General features: G+C 40.6%; 1 protein-coding gene across 1 annotated transcript; it reads left to right on the top strand.

The window, feature by feature from the left end:
• The first annotated feature begins 5136 nt into the window (after positions 1–5136).
• Positions 5137–23472, top strand: NMBR (neuromedin B receptor). Its single transcript, XM_077811778.1, has 3 exons — positions 5137–5564; positions 19404–19752; positions 23071–23472. The coding sequence occupies exons 1-3, from the start codon at positions 5137–5139 to the stop codon at positions 23470–23472; spliced, it is 1179 nt and encodes a 392-aa protein (XP_077667904.1).
• The last annotated feature ends 2886 nt before the right edge of the window (positions 23473–26358 follow it).

The raw sequence follows: 26358 nt of genomic DNA, 5'->3' as shown, positions 1-26358 counted from the left end.
CCACTTCTTCTTCCATAAAATGTCCTTGACAAATCAACACAGAAGGCATGCTTTGTGCCTAATTTTTCAATAGAGTAGTAGAAAAGTAGGGCAGATACCTTAGATGCCAATACTGAAGTCAGTGGGAGTTTTTCCATTGACTTCAAGGGGTCAGGATTTTATTTTCTGTATTTATTTTTTCCAAGTGTTACTAGTACTTCTGATTATCTGGAGTTTGTCATTCTCTTTATCAGGTTTCCAAGAACTCCACAATACTTGCTCTGACAATCTGCTTTTTTCTCTTTTGGCTATAAACCAATTTTTGATCTTTAAATACTGATAGTTGTCACCAGAATAATACTTTCTGCCTTGGATAAAGCAGAAGCAGTTTATCTGAATCTACTCTGCTTTGGGTGACACCCCTGGGGCTTCATGTCTCATCAAAAGTCCATTCTGCTTTACTGTTAGAGAGGCCTGGTATCTAGTTTCTCTATGGGAAATTCCATTTTAAGATTTAAGAATTCTTTCTATTTTGCATTACTTGGAACTGGGTTAAAGGATAGTTAAACTGAGATTCCATGTAAGATTAGAAGAACATAAAACAAGCAATATTACTTGTTTCAGCACCTTTTTAAACATTTCCATTCATTCTCTGATACAGTGTAAAGTATTGTTAAATTGACATTGTTTTGATAATTTCTACATCAAGGATTTTTTAGCCCATGTCCCTTTCAGAGTATACAGCACTGTGTAACCTATTTAGAGTTAATATTCACACTTGGAGTCTCTTCTGATATTAGATGATTATTACTTTCCTTATCTGGAGTGAGAAGTCTTTCTGAAATATATTTCACCCAGTATGGTGGATATTTGAGAGATAACACAAGTAGTATGAGAGAAAAAGGCACCTTTCAAGTTATTCCTCTAGAAGAATGGGAAGTTATGCAATTTGTGATTAAATAATATTGTTGTTGTTTGTTTTTTACATGAAGATATAAGCATCATGCTTTCAACCATAAAAATCTGCTGTGGGCTAAAGGCGTGAGATTATCACATGGACCTAATAGGTCTTAATGTTCAGATTGCAAGCTATGATTTAATCGCCTATGCGAACCTATGCCTTGAGTGGAGTTTGCCGTCAGACTTGCTGGACAGAAACGACGATTTGGAGCTATGTTAAGTTGGTCACAGCAGCTACAGATCTACATCCGCTGATATGCACAAGTACCTGCTCCAGAAATACTAAGCAAAACAAAGAGATGGGAACTGAATTTATTCCCTGTTTTGAACTGTGCTCAGTAGATGGCGCTTGAGACACGTGTGGGGCAAGTCTATTAGCTTCATTCCCATGCCGACTTGTTATTCAGTTCTGTAAAAAGGCATTTTGTCTTAATGAATGGGCCGATTTGCCTTTTCCCTTTTGGGGAGCCGTACAGCATAGTAAGTGTTTTCAAAGATTAATCTGCCCGCCATACCGTGATTTTAAAATTTCAATGTATACTGCTATGAATGAAAAGTGAGTTTCAGCCCACAGTTACTTTCTTTCCCACCGGAGTTACTTAACTTGTTGCAATCTCTCTCTCTCTCCTCTCCCTCGCTCCATTGCTCTGAAACTAAGGTATCAATTTTTTCTTGTGTGCCCGTAGGCTGTAATCTGAAATAAACAACAGTATCAGAAGATATGGATTAAAGCCTTTATTTCAACAGTAAATGCTAGATAGTTTGAACATCAAGATCTGAGTCCCTTGATTGCTCCCTCTCCTCGCCAAGGACAGTAGATTCTTGCTCTTTGTGGTCTATGTGCTTATCCTTTGAAAGGCACTGGAGGCAAGATCTATTATTCTGTTTCCAACGTGTAATTTACAGATGTCAGACCATAATTAATTTCTGTGCTGAGTTTTGAAAACGTGATGTAGGTAAAACTTAAAGGAATTAAAGCAGGACTTTTAGAGGGGGATTTCCAAAGGCACCGATTCAGGGTGGGATTTTTAAAAGCACCAATGTGATTTAGGAGCATTGACCTGTGCTCTTAAATCACCTAGACGCTGTTGAAAATTCACCCTTCAATTTGAAGAACATGTTACACTTTGCCAGGATAAGAATTCTTTCATATATCAGTGTCAGAATGGCAATTTTCCGTGGACTCGCTCGAGTTGAGTCAAGAGGCTAGCGGCTGCTTGGCTAGTTTCAGGAGTTAGCACACAAACCACGAATGCAGGATAAAATACCAAGTAAAAGCCCTTTCACATGTTTTGCTTTTGATGCTCAGTTGGCGTTTCAGATTTGACTGGTTCAAGACGACTCAGGTTTTCGAATTTCCCCTGGTACGATGAGTTTCTAACCAAGACCAACTTCTCTCTTATTGTCACATGTGATCACCCACATAAATCTGGATTGAAATACATAAACAATAACAAACCATCACTCCAAATCAAGCATATTTATTGTTCACAAGTAAAATGCATTCTCAAAAAAGTCACTAGGCAAGCCATTTATACATTTGGGGGTTAGACAGATTTAACTTTTACTAATTCAGTCTATCGTTCTCAATCAGTAGACACCTTACAACAGGAGGAAGAGTGAATAATGGTTAGAAAACGTTCAAGGTAATTTAATATCTGTATTGTGAACAATGACCTTTACAGAGTTAAAATAAACTCAATTAAGTCTATTCTATCAATAATAAATTTAGAGAACTACTCAAGGCAAGAATATGTGTTCCAGGTTATCTCAAAGGAACCACAATTTGATTTGCTGAAGTGTGAATATAAATCCAATAGCTAAACAAATGTATGTGTTACATGACAGCTGTGAGCTTCTATAGCAAACACTTAGTGGCAAACTTGTAGTCTGGATGTCAGATGTTTCTGAATACTAGCCCAGGTTGTTTCCGGTACGATCTACTGTGTTCTGTAAAATAGTACTCTGCAGTACATGAATCAGTAATCTACAGTACTGTAATAAATTATATATTCCAGGAGATTAGAAATGCTATATTTTTTAAAAACAACAGTAACAAAATAACAACAACATAGCTGTTATAGCAGTTTTTACCAGTAAATCTCAAAGCATTTTACAAGGGGGGTTGATATCATTTCCCCTTTTTTACAGATGGAGAAACTGAGGCACATAGAGGTGAAATGACATGCCCAAGGTCACCCAGCAGGTCAATCAATGGCGGAGCCAGGAATACAACCCAGGAATTAATGTATTGATGGTAGGCTTGCGAAGCAATAGTGTGTTAAACGTATGTATGGTTATCTTTATGTATATAAAGATGTATTAAAGATAAACCAGTTTCCCTTATAATTCCAGTTTCTTTACTGGATAATGCACTGTTGACAGGATATGTATTATCTCATACTGGTGACAGACTTTGTTACGATATTAGTTTCCTATTGCCACTTCACCATTTTCTGCATGTGTTCATTCGTTAATCTTGTTTTTTCTAGATGCCATAATATTTTAATCCTGTATGCCAAATATACCACGGGTATTGTTTTAATAATATGAACAGTGCACGTTTGTTCCATGCCTTTTGGTAGCATTCAGAAAAAATAAAGATAGAAAACAATTTCCAGACAGTACTCATGGCAACTAGCGCTGTTTCACTGCATTGCTATAATCCGGCTCTTCACATTGAAAACTTCCACTCACCTAGATGTTTCTCCATTGTACGATATTTGTACAGGTGCATCGCATTAAACTAATGGATCCCGCTGAAAATGTAGGGTACAATTAGGAAACCAAATGTGAGTCTTTTATGACAAAAACATCCAGACGCACACCCGTCCCCAAACTGTAGTCTAAGAATTTTCGGGCGACCCACCGTGTTTCAACAAAGATGTCAAGCATGTTGGTTAATGGAAGAGCAAGGCACTCTGGTGAGAGACCCTATGCTACACAGACCGAACCGTCACTTACAATATATATTGATTTGCCACTGGCATATCACAGCACGGATACATCTCAGCTTTTTCCATTTCCTTAATCCAGACGAATTTTAGGTGAACTATTACAAACCAAAAACTCAAAGCAAAACATTCTTAGCCTGTTGGCCAAACGCTCTTTGAACTCGACAAAACAAACACAGTTGGATAAGATGTTTGAATATAGGTCCATCCGCCCCCCACCCCCCTTTAAAGCTAGTCAGTTTCAAGAGTCACTGGAAAGTGTCCGGGACTAAAAAGGTTTTGTTTCCTAAGGACAGTCTACGTGTTTTCAGCACTAAAAGCTGGACAGCTCCACCCCACCCCACCCCGCCCGCTCGATGCATGGGCATTAGAGCCAGTAACACGGACTGGGTAGCTCTCTGGGCCAAAGGCAGAGCTATCTAGTTAGCAGCATTCCTAGGTGGTTGGTTTATCACTCCGACTTGGGCTCCAGCTGGAAATGATAGTAATTCGGCGCAGGACAGGTGTGGAGCGTGCTCACTATCGCCTTTTTTACTGGTGTCCGAGCCAAACGTTCCTTCATCTGGAGATGAAGAGCTCCTTCCTTCCACAACCACAACGGACCAAACTTCAGGCATTCAACCCAATGGGTTTGGTGGCTCCTCCCAGCAAGGCGGAGCTGGGCGAATGTAAAAATGGAAGGACTGAGGCAGTAGAAGACCCAGCCTGCCTCCAGTCCATCAGCTGGGCTCTGTCAGAAAGGGACCGAAACACAGCACAGGAAGAGGCTGGGGATCATCAAAGCCTGTGGAAGGAGCTGTACAGGTCCACAGACCCTGGAGGGCTGCAATCTTTTCTCTTGCCAGAGCAGTGAAGACCCGGCTAGAAGTTATGCGAGTCCCATCACTATTCCCATCTGACCAGCTGTGAGAAAGGACTTCGGGATGCGCCCTTCAGAACAGAAGCATCCTGAAGATGATGATTAAGAACAGAAAGCTGCGTTCTGGATCTCGTTTAGTTCCCCTCATCTTCCCAATGTGCAAGAGACTGTTCTGACCCCGAAGAAGTGGCTTTGGGTAGAGAAATGACACAACTGAAGGTCTCTCTCTTTTAACTCTTCAGTGTTTGTCCGCAGACAATCCCTCCTTTGCGATTTTGGTGGGAGAAAACTTGGAAGAAAGAAAGAACAAGATTTTCTTTGCTGACTCAGAGACAAATTATTTTGCTCTTTCCCATTGCAGTTGGTATCTCCGGAGCTGGGAGGATGGCTGGGGAGCTCTCCCTCAACCTCACCGTGCAGCCCCCAGGAGGAAATGTAAGCAATGCTTTGGTGCCAGGGGTGCTCCTGGAAACAGACCTCCTGCCCCCTTCCCGGGGCACGGCGGTGTTTATCGTCCGCTGTGTGATCCCCTCGCTTTACCTGCTCATCATCACTGTGGGCTTGCTAGGCAACATCACCCTGGTGAAGATCTTCATCTCCAACAGCGCTATGAGAAGCGTGCCCAATATCTTCATCTCCAGCCTGGCCGCCGGAGACCTCTTGCTGCTGGTGACCTGCATGCCGGTGGATGCCTCCCGCTACCTCTTCGAGGAATGGATGTTCGGAAAGGTGGGCTGCAAACTCATCCCTGCCATCCAGCTCACCTCGGTGGGCGTGTCCGTCTTCACTCTCACCGCCCTGAGTGCAGACAGGTAAGATGGCAATACGCCTAGAGATCATCATTATCTGCAGGATGTGTGTGTGTGTGTGTGTGTGTGTGTGTGTGTGTGTGTGAGAGAGAGAGAGAGAGAGAGAGAGAGAGAGAGAGAAATTTCTGCTCTACAGGAGCAACTAGCTACCAGATATTAGTACCAGAACTATTCTGGTATCATAGGAATGCTGATGCACCAAAATGTTCTGTTTTGACATGCCCTTGAATTATATACCTTGATTTTGTTGCCCAAAACAGTGATACCCATTTCATCTCCATTCCAAAAATACATAAAAAAAACAAACAAATTCCCTCCCCTTTCCCCCCAATAACCAACACATAAAGAGGAAAGGGCTTATTCCTGCATCTCTTTCTGCTAAATGATTTAAAGAGAACCATTCAAGGAATTCAAGGCTACCGGATCAGCTCCGTTAACATTTTCAAACTTTTCTAGAGGAATAGCAGATAAAGAAAAATACACTTTCTCTTTCCACCATCCCTCATGTCCTAGTCTGACAACTCTTACTCACAGTGGTAGTGATTATTCATGTGAGCAGCCCTATTACTCCACTGGGACTGTTCCCAGGTGTAGTATTTGCTTGAATAAGGAAGGGATTGCAGGCTCAGGTCCTAAATGACAAAAGTATTGCAAAATGACTGACTGCATCCTTTAAATTATTATCATCTTTTTTTCTTTCCTGTTTTGAACACTTTTCTTCAGCTACAGATGAAAGTTCTTGAACTCTTTCAGGCAAAGTTCTCACTGACTTCTGTGGAAGTCTTATCTGACCATGTGCACGTATGACTGGCTTTCAGTGTATAACAGTGATAAAGGTTTGTGTTGGAAAATGTATCTTTAGCTTTACACAAGTTTTTTGTTGTTTTTTTGCTTTGTTTTTGTTTTAACTTTTTCCTTCAGGGTATAACAAAATTATTTCCCCAGTTTTTCAGCCAGTTTGCAAAAGAGTCTAATTTAATCTAAAATCTTGATCCAAAAGCCCCTCAAAGTCAGATTAATTCAGTGGGTTTTGAATCAGGCCCTATATTATTACTTTTGTATAAAGCATTTAATCTATATTAATGTTTGGTATTTTTGACTACAACTTATGAAAGATCCCTAAAGGAGAATGTAACACTCTAATTTCATCAGTTCAGGAATTTACCTCAAACTGCCTTGTATATGAAAGTGGACATGCAAAATATACTTTCATTTTAAAAAGTGCTATTGTGATATTCTATATGATATGGAAGGAATGTATTTTCAAATCAGAGATTTGTCAAATCACCAGTGAAATATGGAGGATGTGGTATAGAGGTTCAAGTTTCATTTATTTTACTTTTGAGATATAACTTCTGAGTCATCATAAATTCAGTATTATTATACATATAGTTTTGCATCCTCATTATATTAATAAAGATGCATGAAAGTAAAAATACTACTGAAGTCATGATGACTGCATATATTTTAGTGCTGACATCCTAGAAAACAGCAATACACACACTGTCTTGACTGTGTAAAATATTTTTATTACAGGTGGTTCCTTTAACATTTTAGAGGGTTGTATTGTATTATGTGTAGTAGAAATGTGAGTGATTTCCCTGATAAAGCCAAGCATATTATTTGACAGCTGTATTTCTTCTTTTCTTCTGTAGATTATCTTTTCATTTACTGGGGACTTATTCACTTGGTAAATAATTACCAATCTCAATCCATCAGTTTTTACTCAGCAAAAACTTCCACTGACTTCAGTTGACTGAGTCATTATTACTTTTGGACACCGTCCAGCTTTCATTAAAGTCAATGAGAGTCTTGACTTAATGGGAGTTGAAGAGGACTCTTTCAACCCTATCCTGCACTTTTGTGGACCTTAAGCTCCCATTGAACTAAATGGAAGGCATTCATGCTGAAGGAATGCTGGACTAATTGCCAAAGAAGTTACAGGGGTCCCACTGTAGTTTACTACATGGTTAGTTTGGTGCACAGTAAACGTACTCTTTTCAAAGATACCCTTTAAAGTACTTGTACTTTTTTACTGCATTGGAACTAAAAGTTTTTCTGGTCTATCATTGACATGAGAATCAACTGAAAATATTTAGACTGACCTAAGGAGAGATTTGTGAATTTATCTTTTTTTAGCTTTAGGAGGAAAAAGGGTTTGAATTTTTCCCTTTAAACTTCAATGGGGTTAAACATACAAAATAACATATATAAAATATTCAGAGTTTTTTTTAAAAGTATGCCTATATTTACTATTTGGATTGTATAAAAGGAGTTGGGATAAACTGGAATGAGGAGCAAATAGGAAAGGTTTAAATATTCCCATAGTGTAATTAATAGTAATCATAAGTTTGGAAATTCCCTACATCAAGTGACACATGTTACAGTAATGGTGATTTCTGAAAATAAAATATTACAAGGGTTGACTTCATAAGTCACCATGGACTGAACAGTATATTTGAGTGTTGAGACTTGTTGTGGATGGGGGTCAATTATATATTAATTTCCTTGTTTGGATATTACAGTGGTACTCATTCCATATACAGCTATTCTAACTATGCTTTGTATTTCATTTGACCTTTCAGTTACAGATAAATATTTTCTCAGAAAACTGGTGACCTCTTCCTTTTAGTGAAACAAATGTGTACCTTGTATTGTGTCCCTTGTAGAATACTGGGCTCCCATGATCTTTCTCCATGTAAACTTCCTGTAGAAATTGTACTGTGTGAGGATTAGAAACAATTATATCTGTAAAATGCCTAGAAAACAAGTTTCAATGTGTCTGGAAGTGAAACAAGTGGGTTTCTGCTGAGTTAAGGATAATGGACCAGATTTTCAGGAAGTGTAAATGGAGCTATGCTGATTTACACCAGCTAAAGATTCAGCCTAACATTTTCAGCTTCCTTTAGCAATACCATGGGCTACTGTTTATAGCTCATACTTTTTTGCATGGTCACATTTTTCTAATATTGTGATCAAATATAATTCTGCTGTTTTCTCTAGATTTATTTTTCCTTTTAACAAATGCTTAAAGTGCAGGGGGTCAAATGCAGCCCTTGTGTAACTCCATTGAAATCAATGGAATTAGACCAAGCATAAATCGGGTCCTATCACCATACATACAGAGTGACTTTTTCTTCTTTTTTAAAAGCATGACCGAAAGAAAGCACTAATTAGATGGCTTTTAGGATAATTGAGTAATGGTCATGGTTGAAATTCAGGCTCCCTTGAAGTTAATAAGAGATTTGTCATTGACTACACTAGAGCCAGCCTTTTAACTCCTACATTTTAATAGCAAAGCCCTATCATCATTTTGGCCCCAATCCAAAAACATTTAAGTACATGCTTATAGTTAAGAACCTGCTTTTGTGCTTTGCTGGATCAGCACCTTACATCATTATTAAGATTTGAATAGCTCAGCTATTCAATACAATATTACTTTAATCTTCTATGGCTTCAAGTAGCATTTCTTGGAACTATGCAAAAGTAGATGTAGAAATGGAGAGAAAAACAACTACAGTTCTATACAACCTTAAAAATATGTGAGTTCAGTGCTGATTTCTGACTTTATAATAGAAAATAAAATGCTTGTTGAGTCACTTCATACCTCTATTATTTCTTACATTGTCAGATACCCAATTAAAATAATAGGATGAGGTCTTTCAGCAATGGTGCAAAATATCCCATAGCAGCTACTGGGTTTGTATCCTTAAATATTTGCATACACACTGGACCATGAGGTCATTTTATGAGACATAGGCCACAGAAAGTGGTATTTTCATGAGTAATGTCATGTCACAGTGTCAGCATTTGCAGAGCTGCAACATCATTACAAGTAGTATTGTTTTATGGACTTTATCCCATAAGTGGGGAACTAATAGTAAAAGATTTATCTTGACTAGAAGTCTGTGTTCAGAGGTGTCCACATTCTCCTAATCAAGTCTGTCTCTCTTTAAAACATGGACCGGAGGCAAAAAGTAATTATTTTCTACACTTTTTTGTGCTAAATTCTGTTGGCACACTGAGTGTATGATGGAGGGGTTTGAAGAAATTTAAACCATCCAACAGGTGTAGTCAATCAGATACCAAGTGCTGTATCTGTCATCCCCACCTCCTTACACAGTTCCCACAGTCTCCACTGCCCATTGGAATTCTGGGTTGAACTCCCAATGCCTGATGGGGCAAAAACATTGTCACGGGTGGTTTTGGGTAGTCATCAGTCGCCCCTCCCTCCGTGAAAGCAACGGCAGACAATCGTTTCACGCCTTTTTTCCGTGCAGACACCATACTGCTGTCAGTAGACGGTGCAGTAGGACTGCTAACCATCATCATCCACTGCTTCCAGTGCAACTCTGCTCTCCTGGTCTCCTGGTGCCATGAATCTACCTCGCAGGTCCTCTCGTCGTTCTGTGGCATCTGTTGTCATCTACCGCTTCCACTGCAACTCTGCTCTCCTGCAGACACCATACCACGGCAGCGTGGAGTCTGCTCAGCTCACCGCTGCTGTTGTGAGCATTGTAAACACCTCGCGCATTATCCTGTAGTATGTGCAGAACCTGCAAAAGCAGGAGTGGAGGTGACGACAGCGTGATCATGATAGTGATGAGGACATGGACACAGACTTCTCTCAAAGCACGGGCCCTGGCAATGGGGATATCATGGTGGTAATGGGGCAGGTTCATGCTGTGGAACGCTGATTCTAGGCCTGGGAAACAAGCACAGACTGGTGGGACCGCATAGTCTTGGAGGTCTGGGATGATTCCCAGTGGTTGCGAAACTTTTGCATGCATAAGGGCACTTTCATGGAACTTTGTGACTTGCTTTCCCCTGCCCTGAAGTGCAAGAATACCAAGATAAGAGCAGCCCTCACAGTTGAGAAGTGAGTGGTGATAGCCCTCTGGAAGCTTGCAATGCCAGACAGCTACCAGTCAGTCAGGAATCATTTGGAGTGGGTAAATCTACTGTGGGGGCTGCTGTGATCCAAGTAGCCAACACAATCACTGAGCTGCTGCTATCAAGGGTAGTGACTCTGGGAAATGTGCAGGTCATAGCGGATGGCTTTGCTGCAATGGGGTTCCCTAACTGTGGTGGGGCAATAGACGAAATGCATATCCCTATCTTGGGACCGGACCACCTTGGCAGCCAGTACGTAAACTGCAAGGGGTACTTTTCAATGGTGCTGCAAGCACTGGTGGATCACGAGGGACGTTTCACCAACATCAACGTGGGATGGCCGGGAAAGGTGCATGATGCTCGCATCTTCAAGAACTCTGGTCTGTTTGAACAGCTGCAGGAAGGAACTACTTCCCAGACCAGAAAATTACCCTTGGGGATGTTGAAATGCCTATGGTTATCCTTGGGGACCCAGCCTACCCCTTAATGCCATGGCTCATGAAGCCATACACAGCCACCCTGAACAGTAGTAAGGAGCAGTTCAACTATAGGCTGAGCAAGTGCAGAATGGTGATAGAATGTGCATTTGGACATTTAAAAGCTCGCTAGTGCAGTTTACTGACTACTGCTAAATTCGACCTAAACTCGTAGTGTAAACCAGGGATGAGACACAGAAAACTAGGGTCTGGGCCAGAGAAGGTTCTGTTGGGAGATAGCTTAAGCTGAGTTTTATGTTTTGGTGTTGTTATGTAAGTTAACAATAAAGGCAACCCCCAGAAAAGGGGCATTGTGTATTATGTGCATTGTATGTATCTTTTCTCTTCAGGTGATGATCAGAATGTTACCTACTTACAGTATGAAAAGCCCCAAATCCTTCAGTTTGTTCTGAGTTTTAACCATTTCACACAGCTTAACTGAATGTACGGGAGTGTACAGATTTACTGCATTGGATCATACTATCAAGATCAGTAGTCTGCCTCTAGCAGTGGTCCAAAGTAAGGTGAAAAAGGAAACCTAGTCCACATAGCTCTTTGGGCAATGCTATCCAGGGGGGAAAGATTCCTTACTGACCATACTGAGATGAGATTTATTAATAGAATAAATAGTGAATATATTTAGCTCTTTTATATATATAAATATAAGAGCTAAGTACCTTCCATATTTATTCTATAAATAATATATATATAAATCACACACACACACACACACACACAGAGAAATTGATTTTTATATATTTCTCACCCAAAATGTATACTTATGTTGCATCATTGCTTCAGATTGCAGAATTGCATCAGAAACAGAATATTTCTAATGTGTGTTTTGTTATAGAAACATCCGTTCTTTCAGGTGGTTTTGGGGGTTTAATTTTTTTGTGTATCATTTTTCATTTTGCCTTCTCTGTCTATTTCCTATTTTGTGTGTGTGTTGTTCCTTTTGTATTATCCGTTGTTTTTTCCACATTAATATTCTACCTTTTGTTTTATTTTTCAATACTTGGTTTACACACTGAGCTCTTTAATTGTGTATTTTTGCTTTCTCTCCATACCTTCTTTATTTTTGTTAAATACACTTTTGTGTCTTTGATCCTTTTGTTAGGTACAATAAACAAATACACAAAAATCTAGGGGGATGTCTCTGTGTTGCTACAATGCAAAGCTTCTGCAGAAGGTGCAAATGAAATGGAATCAGATATGTTGAAAAGGGGAGACTAAGGCAACTGGTATGGAACAGCTGAAAAGGCAGATGAGGCAACAGTTTCCTTTTCTTCAGGATTTTAAAATGTAAGGCCAGATCCTCAGCTGCAGTAAATGGACATGACTCTGATGTCAACAGAGCTTTGTACTCATTTACACTGCCTGAGTATTGGCCATGACACTTCTGAAAATCAGGGGGACATGCTATCCTGTAGCTGCTCTTTAATTATTCTGCCCATCACTGAGTTTAAAAAGGAAACATGGGGAACGGTTTATGACAGTAATAGTTTTATAAGGGTAAACTGTAATTGAACAGATTTGTACACCATAGGCTTCTGCCTCCAGACATTTATGCTTCTGGGCAACTAATATCTTTTATTGACCTTCTCCTCTGATAGTCGTACCTTTAGGAGATGAAAATTGATTTTCTTTATTCAGGCATGTGCAGAGCAATAGTGTGCTTCTTGACCCACTGCCTAAGGTTGGGCAGTAGCAATGGCCATACAGTATATTATATCGAGGTGGGTATATATACACACCTTGAAATGATGTTTATATAAATTATGTATTAGTGGGAGTGTTATTTTAAACAGACTATAGTGAAGTTGTTTCACTTTCCCCATTTTCTGAAACCAACCTGTTCCGATGTACTGGGAAGTTTTTGGAAATCATTAGTTCACTAAGGACCTTGACTTCAGTGGGCTTTGGATCAGGCCCATACTGAGGGCAAGGGGGAGAGGAATAAAACCCAAAATGCTTCACTCCCTTCAAATGCTTTGCCCATTCAAACCTCCAGGATACAAGACTCATAGGAGCCAATAAGTTTTATAGCCTGATCATCTAGTCTATTACTAGACTAGACAGGGGTGTAAAATGGGTGTCATGGAATGAAGAATCAGGCCCTTCGTTTTTGCTGTTTTCGCAGTCACTGCTAGCCTTTCTGACCAGATTCCATATTGAACCGAATCTGTTATGCCACATTAAGTTGTATAAAAGGTGCCCATCAGCGAATTTTTGGATGCACGTATACGCTTAAATATCATTACAATAGAGAATATTGGAAAATACTCCTTTCGTTCTTACATCATCACCTTCCTTAGGAACAGGCTTGAGCAAATAGATAAAGATGTCTTTTATCAGTCAGTGAAAGGCTGTGCAATACCAGGTAAATGGATTCAGGCCAGTGGCAGTAAGAGGCTATGGCTCTTCATGGATCTGCGAGTTGGCCTCCTGTTGGGAGGCTTTTGTTAGCCTGTAAGAAGTACAGTAGGTTTATTTTAGATGAGAGGTGGAGGAAGAGGCAAGAGAAAAAGAAAAGTCAGAGAAATAGTCCCATCTTCCTGTGAAACTCCAGATATAGACGGGGGGAGGAGGGTTTGAGTAGGATAGAATTGTACTTCCTACCTGCAAGGTGATCATATTTTCAAAATCAAAAATGGGAAATTTTTTAGGGTGACACCTTTTAGGGTGGAGAAATCATCATACCAAAGACAAGAGTATCTTATTTAAAAGTTTCAGAGTAGCAGCCGTATTAGTCTGTATCCGCAAAAAGAAAAGGAGGACTTGTGGCACCTTAGAGACTCACACATTTATTTGAGCATAAGCTTTCCTTTTCTTTTTTAAAGTGTCATGCTAGGCTATTGCTGCTGCCAGTTCCTGGGTCAAAAGGACCAATTTTTTGGCATGGCAGATTTTGTTTCCACAGAAACTTATCCTGAAACACTGAACACGTGTCACTGACATTCACTTTGAGCATATGAACAGTTTTAATCATGTCTCCACTCACCCATTCAACTTCTCTTCACTCCTAATGCTTGTCATCACATTGAATGATCATTCCACTGGTAAATGCAGAGGCAGTTCTACTCAGCAAAGGGATATGTCTTGAACAAGCATTTTATATTTGTTAAAAAACAAACAGCACCAAATGAATGGACTGATTCTATGAAAAACTGGGACATTTCAGGTGTCCTGAAAGAACTTCCCAGGACACTAGAACATATGAATAAGGTCATTTTCTCCTGTACTGAATAGTCAAATTCTGCTCATCTTACTCAGGCAAATAGAGAATATTGGAAAAGTCAATGCAGCTGCTCATGTAAGGAAAGCAGGATTTGCTTTAGAGGGTTTACTTTTCACCCTCCCGGTCTAAAATTTCTCTGCATGATCTACTACTGGACACTGACTCGTCATAAAAAGTGCTGAGTTACACCTTAATTCTGTATTTAGACTCCTGATGACCCTTTATATTGTCAAGCTAAATAATGTCTTCTTATATTTCAAACCTATACATAATCACACCCAAAGTAAAATGCCAGTAGAGAGATGAACATGGCAGATGACATTTTGGGGGATTACCTGTGGGCTAAGCACTGGTCCTGTTATCTTAAAATGGAAGCTATGTGGCTGTCAGTTGTACCAAAAAAACTTCCCCAATAGCCTTAAAACATAGCCCAATAAAAATCACAGTAATATGACAATTTCAATAATCAGCTTTAAATTACATCTCAGTGATCAACACCTTTTCTTTTCGAGTCAGTAGTTGGCACCATTAACGTCTCTGAAATTCTCAGATAAACATAATCTGTGTTTCAATCGTTTCAAAAACAGCAGGAATGCAATGTAATCAGATATAACTTTTGCATCATCTATGTTTTTACAAACGCCTTCAAATTGAAAAAAACATTCACTCTTTTCATAACTGGCGGATCCAGCTGTCTCTATAACTGCTGGGCAGTATCGGTGCTTGCCTTTATAGAAAGAGATCAGTTAATAACACCTCAATTTGGGCCAGATCTTCAGCTGGTATAAAGAGGCATAGCCCCAGTGATGTCAATGAAATTATGGAGACAAAGGGGGGTGAGATGATATCTTCCAAGCTTGTCTTTTACCAACAGAAGTTGGTCCAATAAAAGATATTACCTCACACACTGTATCTAAAATCCTGGAACCAACATGGCTACAACACAACTGCAAACAACAAATGAAGTCATGCTTATTTACATCTGCTGAGAATGTGGTGTGTTAGCACTGTGTATATGTAAGGGGTGAGAGCATATACATCTCATTTACACAGGACATTGCACTTAATTGTTTGGCATTACTACAGGAGTTTATTTATATGGTCAACAGCATTGTTAATAAAAGTAAAGGAAATCCCTGTAGTTCCATATTCCTTGACAATATTAATTATGGTTCTTTGTTAAGAAATGGAAGGGATTTTCTTTTGTAAGGTACAGACAAATGGTTTTCATTACACTTCTCAGATTGCTGTCAAACAGTTTGTGTGGATGGAGCTTGTCTCTAGAACATAACGCTGAAATGGATGTTTCTGATCATAGAATCATAGAATATTAGGGTTGGAAGAGACCTCAGGAGGTCATCTAGTCCAATCCCCTGCTCAAAGATTGGACTAGATCTTCCTGATGTGAGGATCACCCGCCTTTGACTACTTTGTTGGTCCTCGTTTCAATTGATTTCCATGCAGATTACATGGTGTAGTTTTTAGGCCCTAATCCTGCACAGTAAAACACCCCCTGACTTCAAAGGTGCAGGATCAGGGCCTAAGCAAATGAGTCATCTCAGTGTTAGAAGTACTGAGAAAATCTGGCATGTTTTGGACAAAGCTGCTTGTTAGTGCTGCAGGCCCATGAAACAGATCTCATTGGTGGCAAACAGACAAGGAAAGAAACACCCCAAATTTGCAGAAAAGCAAAAGTGATATTTCTGTTTTGTCATTGTGGCTGTTACCTTGAAACCCGGTTTACCTGATGGCTGACAAGCTGCCTGAAAGTGGTGGCTCTGATGGCTTTGTAAGAGAAAAACCTAGTCCAGCTGCTGAAGCTATACCCAAAAGGCATTTAGACGTGCTTCATTTCAGGGTACAGTGTATGTGGCAGGAAGTGGACTCAGTACAGTGCAGAGTAGCACAGGGAGTCTGATGCCTGTAGTGGTGGTATAGCTGTAAGGACTAGAGACTTCTTTTTCTTTTTTCTTGCTACTTCCCTGTTCCAGTTTGGCAACTTTTAAAGCCTTCTTCCAAAACTCATGATTATACTCCTGGCTGTCATGAAAATTGTTCTAAGTTCTGCTGATATCCAGTCCATGTTCTGAGTCTCTGGCCACCCCCTTGATCATCTTCCATCCATAATCATCGCAAAGGCCATCCTACCAACATAACTCTGAGGTCTCCACTGGACACATCCATACCAACATAGCTTCACCTTCCTCAACTTGTCTTCAGTTGGGGCAACCTGCATTAGGCCTCTCACAACCTCATTTCATTTTCTATCATGGAACTGACCATCTCAACATCTTTATTTCATGGGGGAGAGCATACTGATTTCTTTTCTTGTTGCTGGCCAAGTCTCGGTTCCATATATTAGGACGGGTTGAATTGTAGTTGTGTACACTCTAGCTTTTAACTTTGTTGGTATCTTTTTATCACAAAAAACTGGGGGCATCGCCCACCATTTGCACCAAGCAGCTTTGGTATGATCTCAGGCATCGCTCAGGAAGGTACCATTGTCAGCAACCATTGATCCAAGGTATTTAAATTATTTCACTTTAAGTTCTTTGCTTGTAATATCCTTTATGGCAGGTCCTCCTCCATCAATTGTCACAGCCTCAGTCCTACCAACATTCACTGTAAACTGTGTTGCCACTGTTGAAAGTTGGTTGCAGGATCTCACAGTCTTCTGCATAGATCACAAAGTCATCAGCAAACAGCATATTCCAAGGTGACTCCCTTCGTATATTCTCACTTACCACATCCAAGACAACAAAAACAAAAAAGGTCTCAATGCTGACCTTGGCGCAGGCCAACATTTACTGGAAATTCTCAGTTGTAGCCATGTTTGGTTTTGACTGTGGTAGTCACTCCATCATACATATCCTAGATAAGAAGGACATATCCTTCCAGCACATCTTTCTGTCCCAAAGTCTGCCAAACTAATTCTTGTGGTACATGATCATAAACCATCTCCAAGTCCATAAAGACCTCATTCAGTTGCTGTCTCTTTTCTCTAAACTTCTCCATGAGGATTCATAGAGCAAATATGGCATTAACACATGGTGACCCTTCCAAATTTCAATAATTTCATGCAGACACTTTTTGATAATCTCCCATACTTTCATAGCACTGGAAAAGGACTGAACACCAGGCTAAATTTTGCACTTGGATTCATGGGAGCCCTATATGCACATCCAAACACTGAATTTGGTTCATTGTTTTAAAAAAATTATTTTCCCCAATCAATTTCAGTGAGAATGATGAAGTTGTTGGGGGAGGAGAAGGAAAATAGTCAGAAGGAAATGAAACATATTTTAGCACTCAGATTTACTCTCGGTACCCAGAGTCGTATTTTGATAATATCTGAACTTTTATATGTCTTCCCATGCATGCATATTCTGTAAGCAGGAAGGAAAGAATACAATACTGAAAACAGCGCAAGCAGAGGGAGCTCAGCCAGCCCCAGGTCCTCAAAGGTATTTAAGTGCTTAAATACTTGAGAGGCCCTGGGTCTCAGTCCCTTGAATGACATTAGTGCAGTCACAGAAGTACAGATGTTGAGAATGGTACTTTGCTGTTTCATTCATAAAATGAATATTTATAGTAAATTATTGTCCTGATTCATGGTATTTTATTATTTAAAAGCAACAAATCACAAGAAAGCTCTTTCCCATAGTATTAGGTGCAATGGAAGATGATAGTATCTAGCACCTGAGTGGCTTTTTTTCTCTTGAAGCGGCAATTATATCTGTTTCTTTAAAATAATCGTCACAGATGATATAATCAATATTAGGGTTTGACACCATGTGCCTCCAACAAAAATACTTTAGGAAGAGGATACTCTTTCATTCCAACACTAAGATATTTAGTTTGTGTGTTGAGGGAAAGGGTTGGGGGGAGGATGACAGAGGGAGTTTCTTCCATGCAAACGATAAGAAGCTCTGTAACATACCCACTAGGCAGGTTCAGATATTCACAGTGGGAGCTTCAAGTGAGCATGTGAATGTATTTATAAGCAGAATGCCCAAGCTCCAGAGAAAGAAAATTTATTATAAAAATATTTCCTACAATGAGGCACCCTTGCCATTGGTGGTAATGTTAGAAAAGGGAGGAATATAGACTTTTAGGGAAGACTTCTAATTAAAACTGAAAACTCATTTATATTAACTACATGACCTAACTGGCAAAGTACAATGGGCTGGGTTCATCAAAGAGGTTAATGGGAACATGGGTTTCCTTGGTAATTTAAATAAATAACATTCCTTACTTAGGTTTACTTCCAAATGTTAATAAAACCTAGCCAAATTTGTTTATAGAAATCTATCAGCTCATAGATTTCAGATTGTCCTATTATCTACATCTGTGCCAATTTTGTACAAATAGAGAAGCTGCATAATTGCTTTTCATTAATGTTGTAATACATCATTTATGTTTGATTTCATCTGTAGTCTGTTACTTACCATTTCCTATTCCATGTCTTTTCATAGATATAAACAATGGGCCAGATTCTTCAATATGCTGAATGCCTCCTCGCAGGTGCTGAGTTCCACTCCCACTAACTTCAGTTGGCGGGCAGGGTGCTCTGCACCTCACAGGATAGGGCCCTAGGACAGGGAGTGAAGAATAATGTGTCCCTTTGAAAATGCCTGGGGAATTTAAGTAGACAGGACACACTGATTAAATTTGCCAGCCTGACCACCCTTATTCTTCAGAACAGAAGCCAGGGGTTCTTTGTTACCACAAGTGATCAGTAACTTTGGTTTATGTCTCAGCTTAAAGAGGACACCACCAACAGCACAGAACCCTCTAACACTGACTCAGTAATGGCTCAGGTGACAGTGTACCATCTACTGAATCACCAACATCAATTTCTGGCAGCATCTGGTTCACGCCTAACACTACTTAACTGATGAGAGCTGACAAGACCACAGTCCCAGGTGGTGTGGCTGCAGCTATAATAATTCAGTGTCCTGTCATGAAAGAGAGAGAGAGAGAGAGAGAATTGAATTTCTTGATACAACACGTGGTTTTCACAGAAAAAATGTAATTATTAAATGTTATATTTAATATACATTAATAAATACAATATACTGTAGTAAAATAGATTATATGTACATCTATGACACATCACATCAGAAAAATTCAAGTGTTACATGTTACTTTAATCAAAGGCTTGTATTGCCTTTATGCATCAGACATAGAATGTTTATTATTAATTAATTAATTATTTTTGCCCCTCTCCAGGTACAAAGCAATTGTAAATCCCATGGACATCCAAACATCAAATGCAGTTCTGTGGACGTGTTTTAAAGCTTTTGCCATCTGGATAATCTCCATGATGTTAGCAGTTCCTGAAGCAGTTTTCTCTGAAGTGGCCCACATCAATGGCACAGATAACGTCAGTTTCAGGGCATGCATACCGTATCCCCAGACAGATGACATGCACCCGAAGATCCACTCTGTGCTGATATTCTTAGTATATTTCCTTATCCCTCTCACCATCATTAGTATCTACTACTATCATATTGCTAAGACTTTAATTAAGAGTGCACACAATATCCCTGGAGAATATAGTGAGCATTCTAAAAGACAGGTAAGCTATTTGCAGTGCACTTGTATAGTGAAAGATTTGTCTGCTGTACACATTTTAAAATAAAAGCACAAAAGCTGTAACATGCTGTGACAGGGTCGGGCCGGATGGCTACAGGAGAGTGGCAGAAGGCAGAACAATCAGGAACCTTCTGGAGACAATTAAGACAGACAGGCTGATTAGAACACCTGCAGCCAATCAAGAAGCTGCTAGAATCAATTAAAGCAGGCTAATCAGGGCACCTGGGTTTAAAAAAAGGAGCTCACTTCAGTTTGTGGTACATGTGTAAGGAGCTGGGAGCAAGAGGTGCTAGGAGCTGACAGTGAGAACACATACTGTTGGAGGACTGAGGAGTACAAGCATTATCAGACACTATGAGGAAGGTCCTATGGTGAGGATAAAGAAGGTATTGGGAGGAGGCCATGGGGAAGTAGCCCAGGGAGGTACAGCTGTCGCACAGCTGTTCCAGGAGGCACTCTAGACAGCTGCATTCCACAGGGCCCCGGGCTGGAACCCGGAGTAAAGGGTGGGCCCGGGTTCCTCCCAACTCCTGGTCAGACACAGGAGGAATTGACCTGGACTGTGGGTTCACGAAAATGGCCAAACTGAGGGCTGCCGTGAAGCTCCAAGGCGAGCAAATCCGTCAATAAGCGCAAGTCCCACCAAGGTAGAGGAGGAACTTTGTTACAATACATAGTATAGGCCTAGGATTATATTAAAATTCTCATAGGCATAGGCCCATTATCTCAAAAATCTCCCTATGTTAAATCTTATTTTACAACAGTTCTAAGACTAGTTTGGAATGAGTATTTTTACTCTGTTAGATAAGAAATACAAAGAAAAACAAGCTGAAGAGTGTGTTTATTTCTTTTCTGTCTTAGTTTTGTAGTAAGAAACAGAAACGATTCAACTGATGACATTAATTACTATTTATACTAATGTATGGTATTGGTGACTTGAGTATTTCTATGTGTTGTTGATTTAGCGATCACTTTTGTATTTGTTAAGAAACAGCATTTGCTGGGGCAACCAGTTGTACTTTTCTGACCTCTATATACTCATCTCTTGCTGAAAGAAATCCAGTGCATTACAGAGTAATCTGTGGAAACAAACTGTAAAGGGCCAGATTCATCAAAGGTGTAAAAAAACCTTGTGCCTGGAAACTAGGTATTGAAATACAACAGAAAAGGCAGTTCTTGTAGGACTTCTAGTCTAGTTGAAACTACGAAGTGCTGAAAATCCATGTAAGGATTTCTTCTTGTTTCTAGAACAAAGTGGCTTGGATAAGCAGTCAGATTTTGGAGGCATTCCTCTGAATAGAAATGCTGAATGTACAGAGGTTCTCCACAATCCATATTTAGTAGTACCATCCTTCTTTGCATCCTCTATATTACAATATGCTACAAGTCTTTGAGACAGAGCATATTAACAGCCAACTGAAATCAATGTGACAGATCAACAAGCCATATCAGCAGCCTACTCATCAATGTAAATGACACAACAGTTTTACTGTTCAACAAAGTAAATCTTTCTGAGGGAAACTGCCTCAAAATCCTACATCCACTTTACAGACAGCTTAGATTGCTTAATAAAAGACCAATGCTGATTAAAAGAATTAGGTAGGGTATTTGCTGCCACATTTTAGACTGTTACATTTTCACCCCCTGAGAAGAGATAAACTATTTACCATCTAAAAATATGTTTAACAGAATAATGAAAAAAATTCCTTGTGTCCTCTGTACTCAACATTTTGTTTCTATTCTAGCCTGTTTCCTTTTAAAAACACACACTTACCATCACTGCACGGACCATTTTCTTACTCTGTGAAATATAAAGAGCCATTTGTTTGACCTCATGGAAAGTAAAGCTAATTTTCATCACATTTCCGAAACTGCCAGAGATTCTTTAAAAAACAAAACACATTTTTGCTTTACTTATTTGTTGAGTTAATCTATTAGATTAAAAGGGGGAGGACAGTCTGACCTATGTACATAACACTTGATAAATGGTAAAGGATTCAGATTCCTGCTTCCAACCAGAGTTTCTCTAAGAAAGAGAACAGATGGGGAACGTACACATCTCATATTTTCTGCTAGCTTTGCAATTTACAGCTGCGAATAGAGTGCAAAATGGGTGTAAAATCCTATTCGATCGGAATGGTAGCATTTATAGCCAATTTCCAACTCACTTTGTACAAGTATACATGGTTGCACAAGGTGAAAGGCAATGGAAAATCAGGCCCAGTAGAAGCAAGAAGAGATTCAGAGGCCTAGAGTGTGTGCCCTTCAAGGCACAAACTTTGCAGAGATAGAAAACAGCATGCTCTCTATGGCTGTGTGAAACCTGCTGGTTTGGGTTTGGATGGGTATTGGTGAACTATACTTACTGGTTTAGTTCACAGGGTTTTGCAACCCTCCAACACCCTCAAATTCATTTGAGTTTTTCTAGTGAAAAATAGAGCCAGAAAGCAGGAATCCTCCGCATAAGCCCTCCTCCCCACAGCAGGCCCTGGCTTTTCCTACAGTGGAGGGAACACACAGTGGCTTTCTACCTTCACTGTCTTCAGGGGTTGACCACCTGGCCTGTTCCCTCCATCTTGTTTTTTGTGAGGACCAGTGTGTTGGCCATATTCCCCTACATTTAGCCCTGTAACTGGCTTCGGAGGAACAGGTGGCCTGCAACTCCCACTATTCTACAGCAATGCAATTGGGAACTGCTTCTCTAGTCTCACTTTGGATGCTTTACCAGACCCTTTACCTCAGTCTGCATCTGAGATGCCACTGAGTGCTAAGAGCACCTGTTCTGGGGATTTGCTAAGAGAATGGTACAAGCTGTGGCATTTCAGCCCCAGGGGGAAATAATGGGATGTAAGTGCCATTGCTTAGCTAACACTCCATGCATCAGACTAATAATGTCTCCAAATTTCAATTTTTTTTTCAAATTAGCCAAGGGTTGAGATATGTTCCAAAGGAATCTATTCTACCATCTTATGTGGTGGCTGAAAGCCAATATATACTTGGAATATGAGTCCATCTTGGTGTACTTATCTATTTAACAAACCCATATATAAAGGCCAGTTTATCTAGTGTAGCTGCAAGCAGCTAAGGAGTGGTTAATGAAAGTGAACTGTACATGAGAAATGAAATCAAATGAGATAGCAAAAGTAATTTAGCCCTTAAAGGAAGTAATTTTACCGATCTTATCTGAATTCATTGTTAGAGTTAATGTTAAGTGAAATGTTACATGTATTAATTAAGTCTGTTACGTGGATTAGTTCTATTCTGTGTTGTTAATTTGGGTTCTGTTGATTTATCATTTTAGATGGAAACTCGAAAGCGTCTGGCAAAAATTGTTCTGGTCTTTGTTGGCTTTTTTGCCATCTGCTGGTTCCCTAACCATGTATTGTACATGTACCGGTCCTTTAATTACAGTGAGATCGACCCATCACTAGGACATATGATCATTACCTTAGTGGCCCGAGTACTGAGTTTCTGCAACTCCTGCGTCAACCCATTTGCACTGTATTTTCTGAGTGAGAGTTTTAGGAGACATTTCAACAGTCAGCTTTCCTGCAGGAGGAAATCTCATCAAGAGAGATCCACCAGTTATCTGCTCAGCTCCTCTGCCATACGAATGACTTCTCTGAAAAGTAATGCCAAGAACACTGTGACCACCTTGACTCTACTGAATGGGCACAACCTAAAACAGGAAATGTCATTATGATTTCATCAGTGGAGCACTTTACCTAGGAATAATTCTGAGCTTTTATTTCACAGCCATGTCAATAGCTTAAGGTGCTTTCACTAGTCCTTGAAACAGAGGATTGATCCAAGTCTTTCAGTTTGGGACCGTTGCATATCTAACTTCTAATTACTTTCACACAGAAATGAATGATATTACTGAGTGAGAAGAGAAGAATGAGGGTTTCTAAGACTGTTTGTTAAGGGCCACAATTCTGTACATTTAACATGCAGGACAACAAAGGTATGCTGTTAATAGTGGTGTAGCTGATATGATGTTATTTAAAAAAGAATATTGATTCACTTTGCCGAACAATTTATGGTACGTGACTTTTTATGACTATTGCTAATTGCTCTTGTCCTGTTCTAATAGAGTGTATGAGGAACACAACTAAAAATGATGCACACACTCTTAGGGCTGGGAGAGGTGGTTTTTTCCAAAGCCATAGGTTCTAGATTCTGAAGAGAATCAAAACGTTGTGAAGGCTGGATTTGCAGTTGTGCAAATCTGCATAGTTCCATTCACTTGAATGGACCTACAGCAATTTACGCCAAATACAAATTTGGTTTTTGAAGTCCAAGTTCTGTTTGGCTCTGGCAGACCATGAGTTCTGGGAGGCTGCATTTTTAAAATTGCATTCTTCTGTTATTATAGTCCTAGAAGCAGTGAAAGAATTACAAGGCACCCAGAATCTGTCACTTGCATAGTACAGGATTCCATTTAGTTAGAATTTTGAAAATGACAGTTCCTTTGAAAATTAGTTAGCTATGTCAGGGTAAAAAGCATTTGCTGAAACTCAAAAGTTTCTCAGAAACCAAAATAAAATTCTATGGTTTTATAAAGCCTGCAACCCCACTGGGTATGGCTACCTTGCAATTAAACACCTGCCGCTGGCCTATGTCAGCTGACAGTCTCACCGGACTTGGACTGTGGGGCTATACAGTTGCAGTGTGATGTTAGGCCTCAGGCTGGATTATAGCTCTGGGACCCTCCCCTGTCATGGGATCCCAGAGCTTGGGCTCCAGCCTGAGTCAGCTTACATGGGCCAGCCACAGGTGTTTAATTGCAGTGTGGATGTATTCAGTGGTTTCTACTGTGTCTATTGCTTATTATATTTCACTCCTAATTTCCTACTACCAAGTGCCCTTGTTGACTTAAAACTACTATAAACTTCAATGGAAATGTTGAACATGCAGTACGGCAAGATTAAGGGTAATGTTTTCAAAGATCCCTAAGAGAGGTAGTAGCCAAATCCTATTTTCAAAAGTGTCTTAGATACAGAGAAGCTCCACTCTCTCACTGAAAGTCAGTGGGACCTAAGTCACTGATGCACTCTTGAAGACTTTACCCTAAATCCCTCAAGCAGGGATTCTTAAACTTTGTACTTGTTTTAGTGCAATTAACAGCAGAAAATGAACAGGAACAGTACCATGTGACCAGCCAGCGCTCAGTGGACCAGCCACAAAGCCTCTCAGGACCACAGTTTAATCTCTAAAGGATTATGCTATGGTGTGGAGAATTTCAATACTACTGCTTTCAAGGGGAAAGTTTCAGAGTATGCATTTAGCTGTAGGGCTGGGATTGCAAGGATGATGAATGGTAACTGATTCTACCTTGCAAAAGAGAAATGGTAAGACCTCCTCTTGCCCTGGTACCACCCTGTGTAAAGGGGCTTGTGGCAGGGTCATCACCCTGCCATGCCTCAAAGGGCTTAAAACAGCCCTAAGAAAGGGCTGTAGCCAGAGGAAAGCTAGGCTGATTGGGGGAAGTAGCCACAGGTGGGGCCATGCCCCAATCAGGCCACAGCTGGCCCTGTAAGAGGGCTGTTAGCCAGGAGCTGAAAGAGAGAGACTCTCTCTAGCTACATGGAGAGAGGAGGACCTGGCTGCCTGGGAAGCTGAGGAGGGTACCTAGGGCAGGGTAGTGCTGGGGAAGGGTCGAGGGAGCTGGGGAGCTCCAGCCTAGCAGACCCCCAGGCTGCAGGCCGAGGTAAAGGCCCACAAAAGGGTACTAAGGCTGCAGAGGAGCAGCCCAGACCTAGACAGAGGCAGCTAGTCCGACTCACCTTGCTGCTGATGAGTGGTGCAGTCTGCTCCAGGGAGTGGGGGCTAGAGGATGACTGACAGTAGCCACTGAGGCAAGGGAGGGATTGTGGGTTCCCCTGGGGAGGAAAGACCCAGACTGAGGGGGTACTGCCGGGGGAAGAACCCTAATCTAGAAGGGCACCGGGGTCTGGGAGGGGCACAGGGCCAGCGACAGGCGAGACACTGATTGGCAGAGGGCGCTCCTGGCTGAAAAGAGCTAATTCCCTGGCCAACCAGCAGGAGGCACTGCAGCGGTGAATCGTCACCCCGTCACAGGGCTACAGGGCAGGTATAAGATAGTGCAGAGACAGTCAGGAATGAGGGACAGTAGATGGTGGGAGGAGACATGGCCAGGGAATATCTGCACCCTGACCACTGCAACAAGGACATATATTAGCTCAACCTTCAGGGATTCTATAGCCTGGGCCAAGGCCACATAAGCTACCGCCTTTGGAACGGGGGAGACACGAGTCCCTTTTCCTCTATCCCTGTGCTGTTGCCTACCCTGTGCAGGGATGAATCTGACTCTGAATCCCTAATGGAGCTGCATTGACTTCAGTCTGCACACAGAGACGTTTGTAGAAGTAGGCCATCTTACACTTAATGAATCAATAACACAACACAATTTAAATCAAGTCTGCGTATTTAGGATAGCTTATAATTTCAAAGGAACCAACGTCTCTGTGTTACAGTTCCTTCAAGAAGAAAAGGAGTACTTTCTCGGTTGTGCTACTGTTAAGTACTAGCTATTCGTGGATCTGTAGAACCAGTTAAAGCATCAAAC

Source organism: Eretmochelys imbricata, chromosome 3 (genome assembly GCF_965152235.1).
Source record: "Eretmochelys imbricata isolate rEreImb1 chromosome 3, rEreImb1.hap1, whole genome shotgun sequence".
Lineage (NCBI taxonomy): Eukaryota > Metazoa > Chordata > Testudines > Cheloniidae > Eretmochelys > Eretmochelys imbricata.
Note: the sequence above shows the minus strand (reverse complement) of the source record. Positions and strands in the feature narration are given on the sequence as shown.

Coding starts and splice junctions, on each gene's coding strand:
- NMBR (XM_077811778.1), top strand. CDS start 5,137: ATGGCTGGGGAGCTCTCCCTCAACCTCACCGTGCAGCCCCCAGGAGGA. Junction 5,565..19,403: donor ACCGCCCTGAGTGCAGACAG/GTAAGATGGCAA, acceptor GCCCCTCTCCAG/GTACAAAGCAATTGTAAATC. Junction 19,753..23,070: donor GTGAGCATTCTAAAAGACAG/GTAAGCTATTTG, acceptor TTATCATTTTAG/ATGGAAACTCGAAAGCGTCT.